This window comes from Mercurialis annua, linkage group LG3 (genome assembly GCF_937616625.2).
Source record: "Mercurialis annua linkage group LG3, ddMerAnnu1.2, whole genome shotgun sequence".
Classification (NCBI taxonomy): Eukaryota; Viridiplantae; Streptophyta; class Magnoliopsida; order Malpighiales; family Euphorbiaceae; genus Mercurialis; species Mercurialis annua.
Genome location: NC_065572.1, coordinates 6,609,750 through 6,632,653, shown reverse-complemented (window position 1 = coordinate 6,632,653; position 22,904 = coordinate 6,609,750). Strand labels below are relative to the sequence as shown.

The following is a 22,904-nucleotide window of genomic DNA, read 5'->3' as shown; positions in this document are numbered from 1 at the left end:
AATGCTACTCCCTCCGTCCATTTTTAGTTGTTGCTTTAGGCTAAATTGCTAAGATTAAGAAAGTGCTTCTTTTGTCTTAAATTATAAACATAAAGACTACTATAACCCTATTTATAAACTCCACTATTGAAAAATTTAGCTTTGAAAATAGAGTTATTAACCCACTATTGGATGATTTAGTTTTGAAAATTGAACTACCATTTAATGAAGTGATTTAATAAGAAGGTCAAATTTGGAATACTAGTGTAAAAGTCACATAGAAATCCTAAAGTGACAACTATTGATGGACAAAAATATTTGCCTAAAGCGACAACTAAAAATGGACAGAGGGAATATAGCATAGCATTTTAATTTGTTCTCCAATGCACAAAGTTGAAAATAAGTGTTATAATTATTTATTAAGATAATTATCTCTAAATTTTATTAATTTCTAATTGTTTGATAATTTTTTAAACAAAATTAATGTATTTTTTTATATAATAAGGAGCGTATCAAAAGAAATAATTAAGATAATCGACGAACTATATAAAAACAAATTATATTTTTTTTTATTATATTGATATATGGTTTACTATTAAAAAATCAAATCGATGCCGTAAAATTAAATTGAAGCACAAAATTTTAAAATGAAGAAAGTAAAAAGATAAAAAATATTAAAATAATAAATGCAAAAAAAATAACCATGGTAAAATTGTAATTAATAAAAAAATGCTATTGGTTGTTGTAGTTTAGCATATGCTATAATCTGTGTTAAATTTAGCACGTGATATAGCATATGCTAAATTTAGCACAAATTATAGCACTCCATTAGAGTTGCATTTTAAGACTTAATGCTAAATTATAGCATTAGCACTACATTTTAGCATTGCATTGGAGATGCTCTACTTAATATAAGATTAATGAATTACTAAAAAGATAAGAAAATATCAAAACAATTTAATGAATGATTTTGGAAATGTAGAATTTGCAAACGACGTAGATAATGTGAAAGAGAGCGAGACATTCAATGTAAAAAACAAAACTCTCCAGTCGTATTGTCGTATAATATAGGCCAAACGCATATATAAGTCCCTGCACTATCACTTTTTTCCAACTTAAGTCCCTGAACTATAAAACATTTAAAATAAGTCTCTGCACTATCAAAAATATCTATTTCTAGTCCCTCCGTCTTATTCTGTTAGAGAGTGAAATACACATGCTTGTATATGAGATTGGTTGTATTTAAAGTTTATGAAATTAAAATTTTAGATCCTTGCATTATAATTTTTTACTAATTGAATCCTTGCAAAATAAAAATTCATAGAAAATTACTAAAATTAAATTACAATTTATATTTATTAAATTTATATTTATAATAAAATATCTTACTTCTACACATATTAAAATAGTAATAAAAAAACTACTAAAAGACAATTTAAAAAATTTAATTAAATAAAATATCATAACTTATGAAATTAATTTTAAAAGATATTCAATTTAAATTGTAATAGTGAATGATAAGCAAAAATTAACATTTTTTACCAAATAAACAAATCAATGAATATTAATGTTTTCATTTTTACAATAATTGTTTTTAATACAAAAATTTATCAAAAACAAATTAATGAATGCTAATATTTTTAGTTATGATAATAATAATAATAATTGTAAATACAAAAAGATGAGCAACTCAAGCTGATGCTGCTTCCGACATGGATTCCGTCTTCTCAGACTCCGCCACTGACCCGGGCTTCTCCTCCGTCCGCCGCCGTCACACTAAACTTGTTTTTTTTTCCTTCAAGAACAACAAAATATGGACAGCTTGCCAATCTATCAATTTTAGAACTATCAGTTCATGCCTATACTAAAATTGATATTCAATCCTCGTCACAAAATTTACTCCCAATTCATATCAAGATCATGGTCTACATGTTTGAGCAGCCAACAAAAGAATAATCCGGATTATAAACATTAATAAATTAAACTTGATCCTATAATTCTCATCGGTGATTGAAGAAGAGCCGCTGCTGATGATTGAAGAAGAAGACCCGCTGTTGACGAAGCTCTACTGCGGCAGTTAAAGGATAGCTTCACCGCCGCTGACGAAGATTCACTTGCTTGCCGATGAAGAAGAAGATTCATTTACTGTTGACCGGTGAAAGATATCAGCGATGAAAGGTGGATGGATGGAGGCAACGACTGGAATGAGGAAGGGCGGCTAAGGGACTGATGAATTCTAAGAGGTGGTATAATTAATTAGTGTTTAGGTGCTTCGATTTTTAGGGTTTGGTTTTAAAGGGTATTTTGGGTTTTAGGGGTTCAAAAATGACATAGGGACTTAACGTCCGTTTCTATTCTGTTAACTCGCGTTGATACAGGGACTGGAAATAGATGTTTTTGATAGTGCAAGGATTTACTTTAAACGTTTTATAGTTCGGGGATTTAAGTTGGAAAAGAAGACAAGTGCAGGGACTCAAATATGTGTTTGGCCTATAATATAATCCGCTTTTTTAAAAAAGAAACGGAAATATACAAACGGAAAAAGAACAATGAAATGCTACTACCTCTTAACTTCAACTCTACCTTCTATAACAACTCTACGCTACATTAATACACGCGCCACACGCGCCACACGCTCCTCCTCTCCAAAGCTTCAAATCCGAGCCATGAGAGCTGTCGTCCAGCGAGTTTCCTCCGCCAGCGTCGAAGTTGACGGAGCCACCGTATCGGAAATAGGACCGGGACTCCTCGTCCTCGTCGGCATTCACGAGTCCGACACCGAATCGGACGCTGATTACATGTAAAAACCTTCTCTAAATTTTATTTACAGAGCGGTTAATGAATAATGCTACGCTTAATTAAGAAAATTTGTGCTATTATGTGTAGATGTCGCAAGGTTTTGAATATGAGATTGTTTACAAATGAATCAACTGGCAGAGCTTGGGACCAAAATGTAATATCATTTGCCTCTGTAACTAATTTAGTAAATTTATATGCCTAGAAATGTTAAATGTAGGTTGTTTGCGGTTAATTAATGTGATTTTTATGTGTATCTGTAGGTTATGCAGAGAAATTATGGAGTATTGTTAGGTAAATTTTTCTGCTTATTTTATTTTTTATTTTTTTAATACATGTGTTATATAGTTGCGAATTTATCTTGTTTCTGTTTATTTGATATTTTATACTTTAAGAGTTTTATAATATTCAGGTTAATGGAAATTTTAAGTGTATTCTTTGAATAATCTTGTTTTGTTGGAAAATGAAGTTTAATTTTATTGTTATTGTGATGTTTTGATTTTGAATTTGTGACAGTGAGTCAGTTTACATTGTGTGGATTTTTGAAGGGAAACAAGCCTGATTTCCATGTAGCAATGCCGCCACAGGAAGCGAAACCATTTTATGATTCATTAGTTGAGAAATTTAGGAAATCGTACCAGCCAGATGCCATAAAAGGTACTCTCGTAGTTGCTGGTTGTGGCTTTTGGTTGTTTTGTTCGTGTATAGTAGCAGGAATAATCCTATGTGGTTTCTTATTTTTTCACATTTTTATTGTCGTTTCATACGAGTGTGAAATCTCATGTTGAATTGCTGTCTATGTTTCTGCATCATGTAAAGATATAGGTTGCATCAAATTCAACTGTTGCTCAGCTGTTCTCTTCGTGCACTGTTTCTTGTGTATTTTTGTATCTCCGATTCTCCAATGTGATGGGACCTTTTTAAATATCGAATTTTTGAATCCTTCAGAAGTTTGACTTCCTTGACTAATTAAGTTGGTGACTCTCTCTTAAATTGAACTTTGTGGTCAGAACTCAGAAGGCTGAATTTATGGAAAATTGTGACAAGTCTTGTAACATTTCTATGTGTACAAAGTTCAACATCTACTGCTGATTTACAGCATAAACAAAGCTGACCGTTAAAGGTTGTTTCATGCTTTTTCATTTAATCAGAACACCAAGAGCAAAGAGGTTTGAGGGACATTATATGCTTTCTTTTTTCTGCCATATTATTATTTCCCTACTGGAATTTAACAATATTCTGGATGACAAGTTTGTTAGAGATAGCATTGCTTCCAGTTGAAACTGTATGAGGTGAATATTAGGAGGTTGATGTAGCCGGACTACACATGCATTTGACTTGGTTGTATTGTTTCATATTTGGAAGCTCCAGCAATTTATGTATAAACAATATAGTGCTATTATGTGTGAATGATTTCATGCTGTTTTGTTTCTTTAATGCAAAATGCTTTAGAGAATGGATTTGGCATATTTTGCGTAATCTCTTTCATGATCTCTCCGTTTTTATTACAGATGGCGTGTTTGGAGCAATGATGAAGGTAAGGCGCGGAAGCTAATTGCTGAGTTTCCTTCTCTTATTTTTCTGCCCATTAAAAGGCTGCATAGTTATATAATATTCCTAAGACCCTCTCATGTTAACAATCCTGAATTTTGTGAAGGTTAATCTCGTTAATGATGGGCCAGTGACAATGCAACTTGAATCACCGCAATCGTCCAAGTAAGTATTACTACCAATGAAATGATCAGAGTGAATTGTAAACTGATGTCTTTTGATTATTTTCATTGATGATTGAACTGTTTAGTTGACTAACAATAAGAGATGTGAAACTAATTCAGGCACTCAAACTCGTCAGCACAAGAACCATGAGTTGGTCAAGTGGCATGTTCTTAACTTGCAGGAACGGCGGATCTACATTAGTGAGACTTACACTTTTAAGATGAGTATGATGATGTTGGAATATCTTTTATCCAATTTAAGTCGTACCTCTTTTTCTTGGTAAAGATTTACCGTTCTCACTTGAGTGAACTCCATCATTTAAGGATGGTGGAGTTTTTATGAGAGGGGTCCATGAAGGCTCGGTCTAGGCAAGAAAATTCCGAAGTGAAAATGAAAAATCGAGATCTTCTTCTAATTTATCATTCTTGTGTCCTTCAATTGAGAATGACTTTAACAGAGCTGCTCTCAACAATGCTCTTTACTCTGTCAACTTAATTACTCTAACTCCATTATATTGGGTTCAAAAACTAGTTTACAATGTTTTTATTATCTCCTTAACTTGTTTTTGATCATGCAGTTACATTATCTAAAGAAGCATGAAAATGCAGTTCTAAGATGATTCATTGTCATTCACTAGAAATATGAGAAAAAGCAAAGGCATGAATGACCATTATATTTTGACAAAATGCAAATTTGGGTCCCCGCATTTATATATGTTTTAGCATTGAGATCATGTGCTACTATTTGTCAAAATGGAATTAGGGTCTTAATTCAGATTGACAAATATGCTTTTTAGTCCCTGATTTGTTTATTCTTTAATAATTACATTTTTTAAATTTATTTTTAATCAATTAGCTTCTAATAATTACTTTTAAAAATTAGTTTTTGAATTAAAGCCATATAGAAATTCATAAATTTATTCTATAGCCAACACTTCAATAATTTTAAATTATAATTATATATAATTATAATTTAAAATTATTGAAGTGTTGGCTATAGAATAATTATACATATAATTAATCTAATCTAAATTTTTGTAAATTTGAATAATTTTCTTATTTAAGTTTTAATAGATATAAAATGATTAAAAATAAAGGTGAAACAAATTTTTATTGAAAGTTTATAAAATTGAGAAGTAAATAATTTATTCTTTTTAAGAAATTAAATACCTAAATTTTAAAATTGAAGTATATAAATGAATAAAAGATTAGCTCGATTTTGGCAAATAAAAAAGCGCAAGGACATAATGCCAGAAAGAACACAAGTGCAAGGACTGAATAATACAATATGTCGTGCATATTCTTTCTCTTTTTTTGAGAAAAACACAAACATTCTAAATCCTGCTTTTATTGTTAGAGGCTAAATTTCAATAAATAAAGTATGAAATATTAACAATATAGAGATGAGTGACTCATTATCAGTAAAAAGAAGAGAGTATCAAATGATAATACTGCCGAATAGTCATTTACAAAAACGTTTTAGCTGATAATAGGCCACCTAATTACACAGGCACCGTACAATTAAGATTGAATTTCTAAAAATCGGGAATGAAATATAAAATAATGGAAAAGCAAGCGCCTAAACGAGATGCTGTTGTAAAATATTGGATCATTTTTCCTGCACCTTTTAAAAGTTCAGATGCAGAAAATTCTACGATTTGATTGAGAGAAGAGTTGCTGCAGTAAAAATTACTTCCTTTCCAAAAGGCAAAATCTCCATGTTTCTGTACCAGTACATGGGAATTAAATTTCCGATCATTTAACTCGATAAGAAGAGAGAAGACAAAATCCATAAATAAATGAGAAAGAAATATCTAAATAGAATAGAACCTTTATTTTAGAGGGATATTTGCAAATAAAAATGCAACATTTACATTATACTGAACAATTTTATCACAACTTTTAAGAGTTAGATTATATCATCCACAAATTGATTTTTTTGTTACAAATTTCGATGAATTTTGCTGATGTGGCAACCGGACTTGGAGGCAGCAGATTGGTATAAATTCACCGAAATTTGAAGTAGTGATATTGTAGTTTTAAAAAATCATATGATAGAATTGCGATTCAGTACAAACATTATAATTTTATGGCCTAATTACTTAAAAACCACCCACCTTATAACTTTTTTTCATTTATACCATGACCTAGGAAAATTTTCAATTCTACCCTATTTTTGATTTTTATGTTTCATCTCTACCTAATGAGTTGAATTGGCCTATTTTATTTTAAAAAAGAGTTTAAATTTGTCCTTTATTTTTAACCTATATTCTAATTAAACGTTAATGTTAATCATTTATATATCTTGTTTTTAATATTTTCATCTTTAAACTAATTAAATTATCAAAAAATTTATTTTTGGGTACAAATGAAATATAGAAATCGAAAATAGGGTACAATTAAAAAATTTCCTAGGTCATGGTATAAATGAAAAAAAGTTACAAGGTGAGTGGTTTTTAAGTAATTAGGCCTAATTTTATTAATAAATGCCCCTTGTTTAGACCATGTATTGGCAATAAATCTGATATTTGTACATACATACTTCATAGCTTTTTTCCGCTCTTATTTCCATCAACAAAATCTGACTTCCTGCCCTAAGGACTAAAGAGCACACACTGAAGCTCTCACATATCATATGGTCAAAGAAAATAAACGAGAAATCTTACTCATATGTTCTTTTCAAAATGGTGAATGCAGAGATTATGTTCTCGCATATTTCCTCAAGAGAGTTACTTCCCTCTTTGTCCTCAAAACCTAATGACAGATGAGCCTGATGAAGAATTGAATAATGTAAGTACATTTAAATGAGCATAGATCAATGCCAAGAGTTCCTGGCCATACAGCTTTTCATTTTATAACATACCGCTCGCTTGCATTACAATTCAGTACCAACCTAAAGTTCTACATCCACAGTCCTATGTGGAATGACATTTATCTACAGTACAGATCCGAACGGAATACAAATCTTTTGATGTTACCTCACAACAAAAAATTTAACGATCAGACACTGCATACATTGTAACTTAAGAGAAACTAGCTCGCACAGGCACAAAATAAGAATTGGATAACATAAGTGTTGAAAAACTTATCGTAGCAAATAACTTCAAGCTTCAGGTTATGAAGGTATACCAAGCTTATTAATATTTTCTTAACAAGTATTAGCATAATTAAGAATTACGTACATGTACTGTATACAGCAAGAATGAGCAAGAAAATCACCTGAAAAGCATGTGCCAGAAGCATCTGAACCACATCTGGTTTGATCTTTTTAGTAATACTTCTTGTGCTATTGACATTTGAAAAGCATTTTAGAACTCCAATGAATGTCCCGTCATCCTTCTTTGCACTATTTAACCTCCGAGTACGAACTGAGGGCTACACCATTAAATTGTAGTATATTGAAGCAGCCATTTTATAAAAAGCGAGATAGCATAACAGTGAACAAGAATTTACATGCCTTGGCATTGTATTTTGAGAAATACAGCAAAATTATTTCCATCTTCCATTTAGGCTCTTTGAATATCTGCAGACCATTCCTAGAATTAGTAAAATACTGACACAAAATTCACCTTACAAGTTCTACCAAAATAAGCTTTTTTAAACAGTAGACAAATTTGAATCACCTTAAATGAAGACAGAAACAAAAGAAAATGCTCTAACGTAATTAATATGACCAGATATTAGCAAAAGAACTCTGTACTATTTGCAACTTGAAGACCATTCAGGGCTATAATTTTCATCACCTCCTAGAAAATGCTCTAACGTAATTAATATGACTAGATATTAGCAAAAGAACTCTGTAATATTTGCAACTTGAAGACCATTCAGGGCTATAATTTTCATCACCTCCTAACAGAAGACCAAATATTGACAAACCAAAGTGACCCTTACACACACCCAAGAGTCCATGCCTTTTATAATATAATTGTTCTCTACACTGCATATGCCTATGTATTTCTTATGAGTTGGTGGCAGAGAGAGAATGATTAAAGCGAAGGAGTCTAAGAAGGAGAAATTTTTCTGTTTACCTGAAGGAAATGGGAAAGCATATCACTATCATAAGTTAGTTCATCTAGAATTATTTCTATCGCAGGGGTCCTGAACAAAATTACAATAAAAAATTAAATAATACATCTTTTAGAGAAGGCATGCACACAAATTATTCAAACAAGACAAGTAGACAACACCTCACACCATCGGCTCTAGTAGTGCAACCTTGTGCGTCTGCTTTCTTCCTAGACACGTCAAGCTCCATAATCTGGAGTTTTCACAGCATCAGCGATCTTAATGGTTTAAAAAAGTTCAAAGTATCTTTAAATGAAGGATGTCTTAACAACTCACCATTGTCAGCAATTTTTGCAAAGCACTGCAAGTATTCCTGCCCACTTCTGGTAAAGCAAATGTTAAAGCAGCATTTCCATTTTGAGATGGTTTTGCAGTATATTTATCAGAATCTTGACAAAGCCCTGACATGATGGACAAACAGTCCTTCAGCATGACTTTGAAGTTTATTCTTCTTGAACTCTGAAAAATCAACATTATAACAACTTCATAACTTTTACTTTTTTTATGCAAGTGGGAGTCAAAGAATTTTAATTCAAGTGATAGAAAGGCCACTAAGATGCACCTGATGTATTAGAGCAATTAATGACTACACTACCAAAATAAAAGTGGCGCGTGATGACAAATTTGAAAATGCAGAAGTCAGAAGATGGGAACATACCAGAAGCACGCTGAGCAAAGACTCTCGCACAAGCATCCAATTCATGGTTTCTGCACAATGGCAATAAAATTTTTAGCATTTCTAATTCTAAACATCAAAAAGCACAAAAAACATGAGATGTGCACTTACCTACATAAGCTTTATTACGTGGTAAAAAATCTCCTTCAAGAACATAGATAAGATACTGAAACAGCAACATCTTTCCCAGTGTCTATACAGAATTCATGTAGCAGACAAAAATAAAAAGTGAATAAAGGGAGGTGATATTCTAAGCCTCATGTGATTTAGAATGAACAAGATAAATATCAGAGCATGTAAATAAGAAAGAAGGGATTCCACAACTTGTCTTATACCATATTAACTTGTAAAGTACAAAGGTTGAAAGTTAAACTGACCTTTGTTTCTAACTTGTCAATGTCAGTTTCGTTGGCAACTTCAACTAGATCTTGTATTAACGTATGGAAAGTCTGAAATTGGTAGAGGCGATTAAATAAGAGAATAAATATTTCCAGTACATGAAACGGTGCTCACGTGTTAAATAACTATGAACAATAATTGAGAACTGCAACAGTCTATCATTGCAATTTTAACATAACAACAAGAGGCGGCAAATTCTTTCAGGTAAGATCTCTCAAAAAAAAAACTTCCAGGTAAGCATGTAGTTGTAAAAAAGATTCCTATAGAATCGCAATTCATATCATATAAACAGCAAATTAAGGTGAGGAAATATCGGATTAAACTCACCGAAGAATCAAATGGTCCACTAGAGCTTTTTCCAGCAGTTTCTCTCTCACTACAGTTGACATCCAAACTAAAAAGAAAAGGCGACCAAGCCTATTTGGCAACAAAAACAAAAGAAAAATCAATCAAAAAGCAACCAAACATTACAAAATACGAGTTAATTCAATTCCTGCATTTACAAGAAAGAAGAGAAAAAGACTTGCTACCTCTTCAACCGCTACCGGCTCAAACTCTGATGATGCATTTATATCCGATAAATGAACTCTCGGAAAACGCTATACATAAACAACAACAAAAAACACAAAATGTTGAATTATAAAAAAAAAATTAATACACAAGCAAGTAAAATAATCACACGCCACATAACACACCTTATCAAGCTCAATCAGAAGATAATAACTCTCCATGATCAGTTCTAAAGATTTCCCAACCCTAAGTATTTGAAAAACCGCCTCACGCATTTTGCTTCACAAAGCACAATTATCAAAATTAAAACCTAATCAGCACATAATAACAACAAAACAACATAACAAAAACAACTAATTACAAAATTCAGCAGTTAATTTTACTTCGTCGGAGGTCCTCCATTATTCTGATCAAAAGAAGCCGCACGAACCGCTTGCAAAAAAGCGACTCCTAAGCATCAATTAGTAAATAGATAAGTAAAATTAAGAACAGAGATTAATAATCTAAACAAATATAATTAATTAAAAACTAAGAGAAGAGCAAATAAATTACTGTCGTCGTTAGTGTGTTGAGTGTCTTTGGAATCGATATTTTCGATTATAGCTAAAATGTTCTCTTCGATCACTCCTCTTGCTGTGTTACTGCTGGTTCTGGTTGCGCTATGAATTTCCATTTTACGTTAGAATTTTTTAGTGACTGATTCAAATTTTAGATTCTGTTGATTTTTGAAACCCTAGTTTTTTTTTTTTAATTTGTACGAGTTTTTATATGTCCGCCAAAACTCAAAAGTACTTTCTTATTTCCCGCCTAAAACTTAATAAACTTTGCCAAAAGAATTAAAAAGAAAATGGATCATTCCGTTGCCGGGACTTGAACCCGGGTCTTTCGGGTGAGAGCCGAATATCCTGACCAACTAGACTACAACGGATTATTGATGTGTGACTGTACTTTATGATTGAAGTATATTTACTTTTGTAACTTAAAAAAAACATTAAAATTTAGTTTTAATTACTGTAAATCAATAATATAATTAAAATAGTAGTTTATTGATTGTATGTTTTTTAATAATTAGTTTTTCTTTACGTGATGTGACACATTGATGATAATATAACTATTTATTAGTAATTAAATTTAAAACAATATTAATTAATAATATAATAATTATATATTTTATAAATTATTATATCAAAATGATAGTTACAATAGCAGTAGTAAAATATATTAAATAGTAATAATTGATTAATAAATAATTATATATTTCATAAGTTATTAGTAGTAATTTTAATAGTTTATTGCATTTCGTATTTAATTTTAATAGTCAAATATAGTTTATAATTAATTTAAATTAGAATCTGTAATTGTATTATTTTAAAGTAGTGTTAGTGTTTCATTTATTTAATTATTTTTTAATTTTAATAGTTCAATAAAAATAAAATATAATTCATAAATTATAATTAATATAATTTATAAATGTATTTAATTGTAACAGTCACCATTCTAATTGCATGGTTCCAAAAATTACATTACCGCATCAATATTTATATAGTTAGCCTAGTTTTAGACTTTTAGTTTAAATAATAATTACAATTTTATCTAGACATAAAATAAGTCAGTTATATATACTCTTTCGTTATCTGTTTGGCCTTGCTGAACATATTTTTAACTAGAGACAATCTTTTTATATAGAACTGGTGTGTGTCTTGTGCAACAATCATACTGAATCCATTAATTATTTGTTATCTTAGTGTAGCTTTTCTTGCCCAAAATGGAATAAGATCCTGGATTTTGTCGGTGACTGAGGTTAAATTGGAAATAAAAAAAATCTTTTATTTATAAAAAAAAAGTTGAAAATAAAAAAATAAACTTATTTACTAGATGATCGAAATGCTAATCTGCTACCGTTTAAGGAAGCTCTATTTTAATGACGTTGTGTATCACATTTGAGTAGGCAAGACTTAATTTATCTTCAACAATAAGCTTTTAATTACTTGTGATCAATTTTTTGCTAAGATTAATCTAGATGTTGGTGCTACAATTAATAGTTTTAATTTCTAAATTGCTGCTAGTAGCTTGATTTTAGGTGTATATAGGTTTATGGTTTTAAAGCTTTGCTGAATTGTTTTTGTTCGCCTCTTAAGTAATAAGATTATTTCTTTTTGGTTTTCAACAAAAAAAATACTATTGAAACTTATTTTATAAGTATGACTACATACAATTATTTGATTGGAATGAGTAGTTGTATGGCTGGTGCGAAACATTATTAATATGCAACACTGTGAGGGCGGATTTAAAAAGAGTATATTGTCTAATTTATAATCTTAGTAAAAAATATGAAATTGAATTGGCAATGGTGTTAAAGATAATCTCACATTTCTTAGGAGAACAAATATGAATGAGTTTATAAGTGTAAAGGTTCAACCACCTATTAACTAGTTCTAGTTATTAGGTCATGGTTGAACCTAAACACTCTTATAAATATGTGGGGTTATCACATTCTCACCAATTTATAATTAATTACTCCCGCCAATATTTTTAATAAAGACAATTTTCATTTTGTTCTCCTGAATCTTATCGGCTGGCCAACTTTTGTACTCTAAATTACATTTTTGCACCATTTTAACAGTTAAATTAGCAACCCAGGTTAGTTTTTTCTGCAACATTTGCAGCTTTTTTTTGTTACTATTTTACTATCAGTTTGATGGTCGGAATTAGTTTATATAACAATTGTGGTCATGTACTCATAATCTAATTTATGTTATATTTGATTGATAAATTATGAGATTAGACATGCAACAAGCGATTTCTATTAGTTAGCTGGACTAATCAATGCTGGGAATTGAGAAGTCAATCTTGTTGAACCTACAAATTGTGGCACACTGTGGTCTGTCATAGTCAGTGAGTAATGTAATGGATTACACAGTCCCCATGCAATAAACATTAACAAATGAATTAGGGCTGAATACATAGTTTGACCCCTGAACTTGTACTCTTTTACCCATCTAACCCCTAAACATAACGTCTGCTCTATCGAACCTCTGAACTTGTCAAATAATCCGATTTCACCCCTGAACTTGATAAAAACGTAAATATTGAACCCCTCCGTACACAATTTCTTCTAGAATGTTTCAAGTGACAGGTGGCACAGAGGGGTTCAATATTTACGTATTTATCAAGTTTAGGGGTTAAATCGGATTATTTAACAAGTTCAGATGTTCGATAGGTGAGACGTTAAGTTTAGAGGTTAGATGGATTAAAGGGTACAAGTTCAGGGGTCAAACTATGTATTAAGCTAATAAATTAGCTGTTTTTGATTGCCATTCTGGCCACATAACTTTAGGGATCTATCTATTTTTTTTATATATATACTCCATATAGCTTTATTTTACATAAAAAATTTGATTAGAAGGATCAAATAAAATTAAATTTGTAGTTGTAAAAAGTAGCATTTTATCTTGTTTTATTTCATCCGACGAGGTGTAAGAAAATAATTGGAGTCATGGGCGAACATAGAAAGAGCTTATGTCCATTTTATTATTTGAATTTTTTTAAAAAATATGAATATAAAATTTAATAGTAATATTTTTTATCTTAAAATTTATTACAATGTCCACCTGAAAACTAATATTTTGTCAATTTTAACCATCTTATAAACTTTTAGTATAATTTTTCCCAATTTATAAAAAAATTACAGGTTCGTCAATATTTTTTTATAAAATACGGGTGAGGTGATAAAATATTATTCAACAATTTAGAAGGGATAAAACTAATTAAAATATCAAATTCTTAATATTTTTAAATTTTTTATAAATTCGATCTTAATTAATCTTTTATAGTACTAATTATGGATAAAATGAATTCTTTCGAAATGTCGTTTACAGTAATTAACTCTTGAGAATTGTATTTCTTTCCACTTTTAAACACATTTTCAGTCACTAATCAGTAGTCACTAGTCACCCACATTTGGCATTCACATGAGTCAGATCTGCTTGTATTAAAATTTAAAGGTCTAATTACTTAAAAAAACTCTCACCTTAAAATATTTTTCGTTTATACCATAATTTAGGAAAAAGTTCATATATACCTTTTTTTTTAATTTTCGTTTTCAACTTTATCCTAAAGCACTAAATTGAATTATTTTTATTTAAAAAAAAGTTTAAAATAATCTTTCATTTTTTAACTTATTTTTATTTTTTCAAATAGAAAAAAAATGATATAACCCTTCCATTTAATTATTTTTAATGTTTTTATCCTTTAATTAATTATTTTGTCAAAAAATAAAATTTTAAGGTACAGTTAAAAACGAAAAATTAAAAAAAGGTACAAATGAACTTTTTTCTAATTCAGGGTATAAACGAAAAAATATTTTAAGGTGGTTTTTTTTTCAAGTAATTGGGCCAAATCTAAATATGAAATCAGTCCAGTAGGTCCTTATAATTTGAGGTCAGGCATAAAAATGTAGTTAACCTAATTAAGAATGTTGCTGGCCTTTTCTTATTAGCATGGGTGCTGGCTATCCAATTTATTTCATTTTATTTTGAGTTAATGTGAAAAAAATTAAGATTAAAAATTTTGTATATTTTTTCATTTTAATCACGCAATTTAAATTTTATCATTTTCATGCACGAACTATCTTTTTTTTCAAATTCATATACGGCGTTGAGGTGGCATTCATCCATTGGTGTAAAATGATCTCCGCCTTAGCGAATTACATTAATGGAACCGTGACATCTCAGAACCATGTAAGAATTTGAAAAAAATGATAATTTGTGCATGGAAATGACAATATTCGAACTCTGTGATTGAAATGAGAAAACGTGTAAAGTTGGTGAATTTTTATTATTTTAACCATTTTATTTTTATATCTACCTAAAATAAGTTTAGAGGGTATTCAATTTTAGAGTCACTATTATTTTTTTGTTATTTTATCTTCAGCACTAGATGTTAATTTAGGCATTAAATTGCAAAAATTATTAATAAAAAAAAAGAGTCTAAGTAACTTCATCGAATTAAATTTATTAGGCAACCGGATCTTACTACATCATATATCTTCTTATACTAGTAATGAATATCAAAATTTTACAGTCATTATATCTTTATTTATTTTATTTGAATGCACAAAAAAAATTAGTATTCCGTGACACCGGTAAGATTCATTTTATTAGATAAAAGAAGCAAACTTATATCAAGTAAGATTCATTTTATTAGATAAAAGAAGCAAAACATATAATTTTAAATCATTATAATGTTCTTATGTTAAGAGGAATTTTTTTTGTTTTTTGTTTTACTTTTCATTGACATCTCTTGAATCGGTGAACAGTTTAACTGGTTGAATCACAACTGCGCACCGAATTTTATAAATTTAATTATTATTATTTATTCAAAAAATTAAAAATGATATATATAAGATCTAAGAGTATTGTTTTATTTTTATAGAATATGTATATATTAGTATAAAATTATAAATACATTTATTTATTTTCAATATTTAAAGTACCGGTTAAATCAGTTTAATCGGTCGAATCTTGAACCGGATTTTAAAATAATGCTTTGAACAATAACATGGAAAATATTGCAAAATAGACCCAAACATTTATGTATATGTCGAATTTTATCCATCTACAAAAAGATTGCAACAGTAGTGCCATAAATAAGTAGGGTCTCATCATCATTTCAACCAACAAGCTTTAATTACATATTTCCCCCTCTATGGAGCATCCGTATGACTTTTTTCTTTCTATTATCTAGGGGTGAGCATCGGTCGGTTCGGTTCGGTTCGGTGGGAAAATTTTCGGTTTTTTCGGTTTTCGGTTTGGAAATTTCCCAAACCGAACCGAACCGAACTTTTAGTTTGGAAGTAAAAAAACCGAACCGAATTAAACCGAAATATTTCGGTTCGGTTCGGTTCGGTTAAAACCGAATTTAATTATTTTTTTAATTTTTTTTAATTTTTTTATTAAAATTAATTCAAATATTAAATAATTAAAGTCTAATATACTTTCATATATGTTTAAATAACAATTATTAATTCATATATCAATAATAATAAAGATATAAATACAAAAAACATATAAATATAAGTATATATGTATATTATTTTTAAAAAAGTTATATATTTTATATTAAACTTCGGTTCATTCGGTTTTTTCGGTTTTTCGGTTTTCAAAACACCCAAACCGAACCGAACACCGAATTCCGAACTTTACCTAAAGTAGGAACCGAACCAAACCATTTTCACCGAAAAACCGAACCAAACAACAAAGTTCGGTTCGGTTCGGTTCGGTTTTTCGGTCTGGTTCGGTTCTTGCTCAACCCTACTATTATCACGCTCATTTCTTATAAAAGAAAAGTTGCATTTTATTAAGCTATCAACATTTCTATATATCTAATATTGGATATTAAATTTTTATATATGAACTTTTTCCTAAATTATGGTATAAACAAAAAATATTTTAAGGTGAGAGTTTTTTTAAGTAATTAGACCTTTAAATTTTAATACAAGCAGATCTGACTCATGTGAATGCCAAATGTGGGTGACTAGTGACTACTGATTAGTGACTGAAAATGTGTTTAAAAGTGGAAAGAAATACAATTCTCAAGAGTTAATTACTGTAAACGACATTTCAAGAATTCATTTTATCCATAATTAGTACTATAAAAGATTAATTAAGATCGAATTTATAAAAAATTTAAAAATATTAAGAATTTGATATTTTAATTAGTTTTATCCCTTCTAAATTGTTGAATAATATTTATCACCTCACCCGTATTTTATAAAAAAATATTGACGAACCTGTAATTTTTTTATAAATTGGGAAAAATTATACTAAAAGTTTATAAGATGGTTAAAATTGACAAAATATTAGTTTTCAGGTGGACATTGTAATAAATTTTAAGATAAAAAATATTACTATTAAATTTTATATTCATATTTTTTAAAAAAATTCAAATAATAAAATGGACATAAGCTCTTTCTATGTTCGCCCATGACTCCAATTATTTTCTTACACCTCGTCGGATGAAATAAAACAAGATAAAATGCTACTTTTTACAACTACAAATTTAATTTTATTTGATCCTTCTAATCAAATTTTTTATGTAAAATAAAGCTATATGGAGTATATATATAAAAAAATAGATAGATCCCTAAAGTTATGTGGCCAGAATGGCAATCAAAAACAGCTAATTTATTAGCTTAATACATAGTTTGACCCCTGAACTTGTACCCTTTAATCCATCTAACCTCTAAACTTAACGTCTCACCTATCGAACATCTGAACTTGTTAAATAATCCGATTTAACCCCTAAACTTGATAAATACGTAAATATTGAACCCCTGTGTGCCACCTGTATCAAATTGTATCAAAAATTACTGCACCAATATATTAAATAATGTATACTATTTAGTACCATTTAATTAAATAATTTTGTTTTTATTAAATAAATTAATTTATCCACAATCATGATGAGTTGATGAATATATTCTAAATGAAACAATCACGATAGATTGGTGCAGTAATTTTACAATTTAAGTCAATTATATTTAAGTAATAAATAAAAAGAGTCAAATAGTTGAATTGATAAAAATAAAATACAATTTAATATATTTATTTACTTTTATAACAAAACAGTCAACATTTGGAGACAATTTATAATGTTAGATAATAATACAAAAAATCATGACAAAAATAAAACGTTTGATAAAGTTGGATTTTAATTTTTCAAATTTGTATGATTTTTCTCCAATTATAAATTTATTTATTATAAAATAAATAAAATGATTTAAATATATTCTATTTTTTCCAGTAGAATCCTTGATTTTTTTATTTGATGCTTGCATGAAATTGACACAAATCACATAATTTTTGTACCAAATTGACATTGTCTTTTTATTAAAAATGTATTTATCAAATTTTAGATATTTTATTTTCTCTCTATTGAAATTCATTTTCTTGCCGTTGTATGATTGCATTTGAAATGTGTAGAGGCAGTTGTGGGTTGATAATGACAGGGCTAAAGATTCTGGGGGTCACTGAACTTTCCAAAAGTTACAAAACGGTCACCAAACTTCAAAACGTAACAAAATAGTCACCGTACTCTTACTTATTGAACCTCCGATGGTCTGTAAATGAATTCCGGCCAAAAAAAGCATATGTGGCAACCGGTTGCTGACTCACCTCCACACCTTATTTTACATGTCATTTACCTTTAATTATTTTACACCTCACCAATACACATCATTTCCCTCCCTTTCTTTCACTTATAACGATTTCTTTTCCCACGCATTCATTTTTTTGCACTTCATCGTTTCAGTTTCTTAAACCCTTTCCACCATTTCAGTTTCTCTCAAACTCAGGCGTACTGATCGTTATCTTGCAATGGCTATGTAATACCCCAAATAATTAAGTCGTGCCACGTGTCCGGAATTCCGATAAATTAAGTTAAGAAGAATTTAATTTAATTATATCGGGAAATTGGAATAATTTTATTAAGCTAATTAGCGGGATTAAAGGAAATAACTTCGGAAATTAATATAAAATAAATTATAAATCCCGTAATGGAATTTATTTCGCCAAAGTCCGTGAAATGATTTATAGTATCTATGGTAAAAGTCTCGAGTCAATCGGAGACCTTTTAAAATTTGGACGCGGATAGGTTTTGGGCTAAATTGTAACTTTTGGAAAAAGTTCAAGGACCAAAATGTCAATTAGCCAATTAAGCTTCGAGAATAGTAATTAAAAGATTATTGTCGGAAAATAATAATAATTGGGTTAGTATTATTTATTGGATATAAATAATACGTAAGTAATTGAGTTGAAGTGAATAATTAACCATTTGGTTAAAATAGAAAGTTTAAAAGAGAAATGGTTTAAGTTAAAGAAATGAAGGATTAAAGTGGTACATTTGCCAATCATATATAAGAAATGAGATAAGGAAAGGAATGATACAGAAGCTATCAGTAACCATCAGATTCATTTCTTTCGTTCTTCGCCGTTCTCACCGTTTTCATCGTACGATCTCCGTTTCTCGTCCGTTTTTGACGTTCTATAGCTCAAAACGATCGTATTTCAACGGGTAATCACGGTAAGCACGTCGTTTTGCCGTTTATTTGAGTTTATTGGATGGGTTTTTGATTTGAAAATTAGGTTACGGCGAAACCGTATCGCGATTACGTATTTGATTCGTTTTATACGTTTTTATTGTGTTTTTGGATAGATTAGGATGCTATATGGATGTTGGATGAGTTAGGGATTGATTTAGCACGTCGGAATGGCCGTTTTCAGCGGTCGGAGTCGTGCCCACGAAGGTGCACGACGTCGTGCAGGGGCACGACGTGCCCTGAGGAGGTGCACGACGTGCACCTCCCAAATTCGAAGGTGCACGACGTGCACTAGGGGGGTGCACGACGTGCACCACCCTTCTTTTGAAGGGGAATGACTTCAAAAACCTAATTTTACGATCCCCTAACCCGATATCGACTTCCGGACTCCGAAAATGCAAAATTCGGACGTTAAACGAGTAAAATATGACTAGTTGTTTGGAATGAGATAGTTTATGGATATCAATTGGTATTATTAAGAAAACCTATATTCTCTATTAAGGATTGAACCGATAAGTATTAAGAAAGGAAAGAAGTATGATTCGTTTATCGAAAAAGATTACGTTTGAAGCACGACGGTTAAAGAGTGTGGCGTGTCGTGTCTCGAGTCTAGAATCAATCCTAGAATAGGATTCTGATATGAGTTAAATGATTTGAAATTGTTTTAGATCCGGCGAGGCAAGAGGCAGCGGGACAAAGAGCTCGGGAAGCTTGACGTGTCTAAGCCCCGAAGTGTTTTTGGATAAGCGTGTTCTGTGAGTACACTTTAATTACTTGCTAATATTCATAAAGTCGCGTATTTTCATATACGGACGACTATATGAATACTTATATGTTTAAAAGTATGTTTGAAAAAGTATATGTATGTATGTTTGAGTTATTTGTATTAAAATAACATAATTATATGAAATGAATACGAATGCTTAAAGAACTGGGGAAGGGTAAAAGCAACGTGTTATGAACTCAAAGGTTTGGTAATATACATGTATCAAATAAGATACGTATAAGAGCATATAGTACATCCCTATATGTACTATATACACAAATATCGAATAATATACGAGTATCGAACCAAATATGCACGAGAAAAGTATAGTACATTCCTATATGTACTATTATTCATATATTTATAAAGAAACATAGTACGTTCACATACGTAATTTTAAATATAATGAATACCCATATGTGCGTGTGTTATAGATGTATGTTTGTAGATTGTAATGTGCATGTCATGGTCCATAAAGGATCAATATAACAGAACGAGAATTGTACTATGGTACAGCCAAATATAAGAACTGAGATGCAAGGTTGAACTTGAATGAATTATCCCGAGACCTGTATCTCACCCATTCTCGATAATAGTCCTTGGGACTCATAAGAAGATAAAATTAATCATAATATATCGAGAATCAATTTGAGATAAGAGTAATAATTAAGATATGATATAAGACACATCGGTTGGCGTGGCTATCGATGTCAGGTGATCAGGAATACATCGGTTGGCTTTGCTATCGATGTCAGGTATGTGAAACACATCGGTTGGCTTTGCTATCGATGTCAGATAGATGAAACACATCGGTTGGCTTTGCTATCGATGTCAGATAGATGAAACACATCGGTTGGCTTTGCTATCGATGTCAGAAAGATAAAGTCAGAGAAACTTAATGAGAAGAACAAAGATAATCGAAAATCATAACAATAAACAAAATATGACAAGTATGTACGTAGTATAAACGTACATGAGATATAGGAATGAGGCAAAGGTATCAGGTACGTCTATAACATAAACGTTTAGTTTATGACACGTACGTGATCATGGAAATATGAATGAACATACGAAGTATGTTTGGAAGTAATATCATATGAAGTATGATCCAAAAAGAATATTTTCTACATAAAGAAGTTTTCAAACGTTTTCACCCTTTATGTAATATTACTTGTAATTATGTGTATTCACTCAGTTTTATACTGACCCCGTTGTTACTCCAATTTTTACAGGTTGAGTTAGGTACGATTTGGAGAATGAAGCTTCCGAAGTTTTAATTCTCGGAAGTAGTACGAGTCATGAGACCTAGTTCTCATTCTAGCAAGTCCGCAATAGTTTAGAGAAACAGACTCTATTTTGTAAAACGCTTTAACTCTGATGTATTTTTCAAACAGGGGTCGTGCGTATTTTGATATTGTTGTAATATATAAAATATGATTTAATTTGCGAAAAAAAAATTTATAGTAGTTTTAGGCTTGCTACGGGTTTTGGAGCTACCACTCCCATTCCCTAGCGCCGGTTGCGACTCATGATTTTGGGTCGTGACAATGTTGGTATCAGAGCAATGGTTTAGTATTCCTAGGCCATTGTTCTTTTGTGATTGGAGTTTAGGGAAGAGTCAGTCAGTACCTAGGCACTACTGCGGATTTTAGGGATTTCCAGTCATATCTTTTGAACGTTATCATCGTTTCCATCGATTTTTCAAACGTTTTCCAAAAACTTCCTCTCCTATATGTGCTAATAGGAGTTGAGTTAGATGTGTGCGTGACACAATACATGTTTGTGTTTACTCGAATAAGCAGTACGCTTTCGAGTATCTATAGTCTGTAAAGAGTTATATACTCTTGAGACTCATAATATATAAGAATATCATTAATAATGATGATGAGATTGAAATGATCAGCTGTTATATGATTGATAAGATGAGATATGTATTGTTTTGTAGCGCGATCACTCAGGAGAGTGATATGCTCACAAGTATGTACACTTGTGATAATATATACGATATATGAAATGTATGTTTGTGATTGGTTGTTATGAATAGAACTTGCGCTTATTGATTAGATACTGCTTAATTTTTGCTAAGTCTACAGTGAGCGGAATGCTCGCAAGACTTAAAATACGCGACGTCACCGAGGAAAATCTAGGGAATACTGATTTTTCTTTGAATTTGATCGACATAGAATGTTTATAGACATGCGTAGCATAGGAATGAAACATGTACGTATGACTATATGATCTTAATGTTCCGCTAAGTCTATAAGGAACGGAATACTCTAGAAACTATCAAGTTTGTGAAGTGGCCAAGTTAAGCCAAAAGGAACTTGTTTGTGATGGTTTATTTATGCTATGTTTTAAGGGACACATTGAGAATTCTATACGAATAGAATGGCTGAGCAAAGAACTACACAAGCGCGTGCAGTCGCACAACTCGTAAACGAGGCCCGCGAGGAGGCCAGAGGTAATACGGGCGAATATGACCCGGTCCAATCGGCAGGTAGAGGCCGTGGACGGGGCAGAGACCAAGAGGAACCTGGAGTAGGCCAAGTCGGGAACGTGCAGGCACTAGGAGTGCCGCAACCACCCAATGTCGATGTTAATCAACTCGCAGTAGAGGTAACTGATATGCGGAATTGTATGTTAATGATGGGGCAGTTGATACAACGACAGTATCAACGCGAAGAGAGAAACACAGATAGAGATTTGTTATTGGCTTATACGAAGTTAAACTCAAAGAAGTTTGACGGATCAAGCGATGCACTTGATTTCCTAGAAGAAGTTGAGCAGAATGCTCGTAGACTCCAAGCAAACGAAAGACAAACAGTAATGTTGACCGAGATGTCAATGAAAGGTTCAGCCATGGATTGGTTTCGACAAGTAATCAGACCGATAATGGGTCAA

General features: G+C 30.8%; 2 protein-coding genes and 1 non-coding gene across 3 annotated transcripts; 1 reads left to right on the top strand and 2 right to left on the bottom strand.

The window, feature by feature from the left end:
* The first annotated feature begins 2,501 nt into the window (after positions 1–2,501).
* Positions 2,502–5,049, top strand: LOC126674243 (uncharacterized). The gene is made up of 7 exons (XM_050368660.2): positions 2,502–2,779; positions 2,866–2,932; positions 3,039–3,069; positions 3,292–3,432; positions 4,287–4,312; positions 4,433–4,491; positions 4,611–5,049. Exons 1-7 carry the CDS (start codon positions 2,529–2,531, stop codon positions 4,639–4,641), a joined length of 606 nt encoding a protein of 201 aa, XP_050224617.1. The 5' UTR covers positions 2,502–2,528; the 3' UTR covers positions 4,642–5,049.
* Positions 5,050–5,872: 823 nt separating this feature from the next.
* LOC126671473 (negative regulator of systemic acquired resistance SNI1) lies at positions 5,873–10,906 on the bottom strand. Its single transcript, XM_050365241.2, has 15 exons — positions 10,693–10,906; positions 10,524–10,590; positions 10,326–10,419; positions 10,161–10,229; positions 9,958–10,047; positions 9,609–9,680; positions 9,343–9,424; positions 9,214–9,263; positions 8,832–9,014; positions 8,678–8,748; positions 8,519–8,588; positions 7,948–8,013; positions 7,710–7,865; positions 7,157–7,260; positions 5,873–6,214 (listed from the first exon to the last, which is right to left on the bottom strand). The coding sequence occupies exons 1-15, from the start codon at positions 10,811–10,813 to the stop codon at positions 6,142–6,144; spliced, it is 1,368 nt and encodes a 455-aa protein (XP_050221198.1). The 5' UTR covers positions 10,814–10,906; the 3' UTR covers positions 5,873–6,141.
* An 89-nt stretch (positions 10,907–10,995) lies between these two features.
* On the bottom strand, positions 10,996–11,068 carry TRNAE-CUC (transfer RNA glutamic acid (anticodon CUC)). Its single transcript has one exon. It is a non-coding gene; the product is annotated as a tRNA-Glu (tRNA).
* Between the last annotated feature and the right edge of the window lie 11,836 nt (positions 11,069–22,904).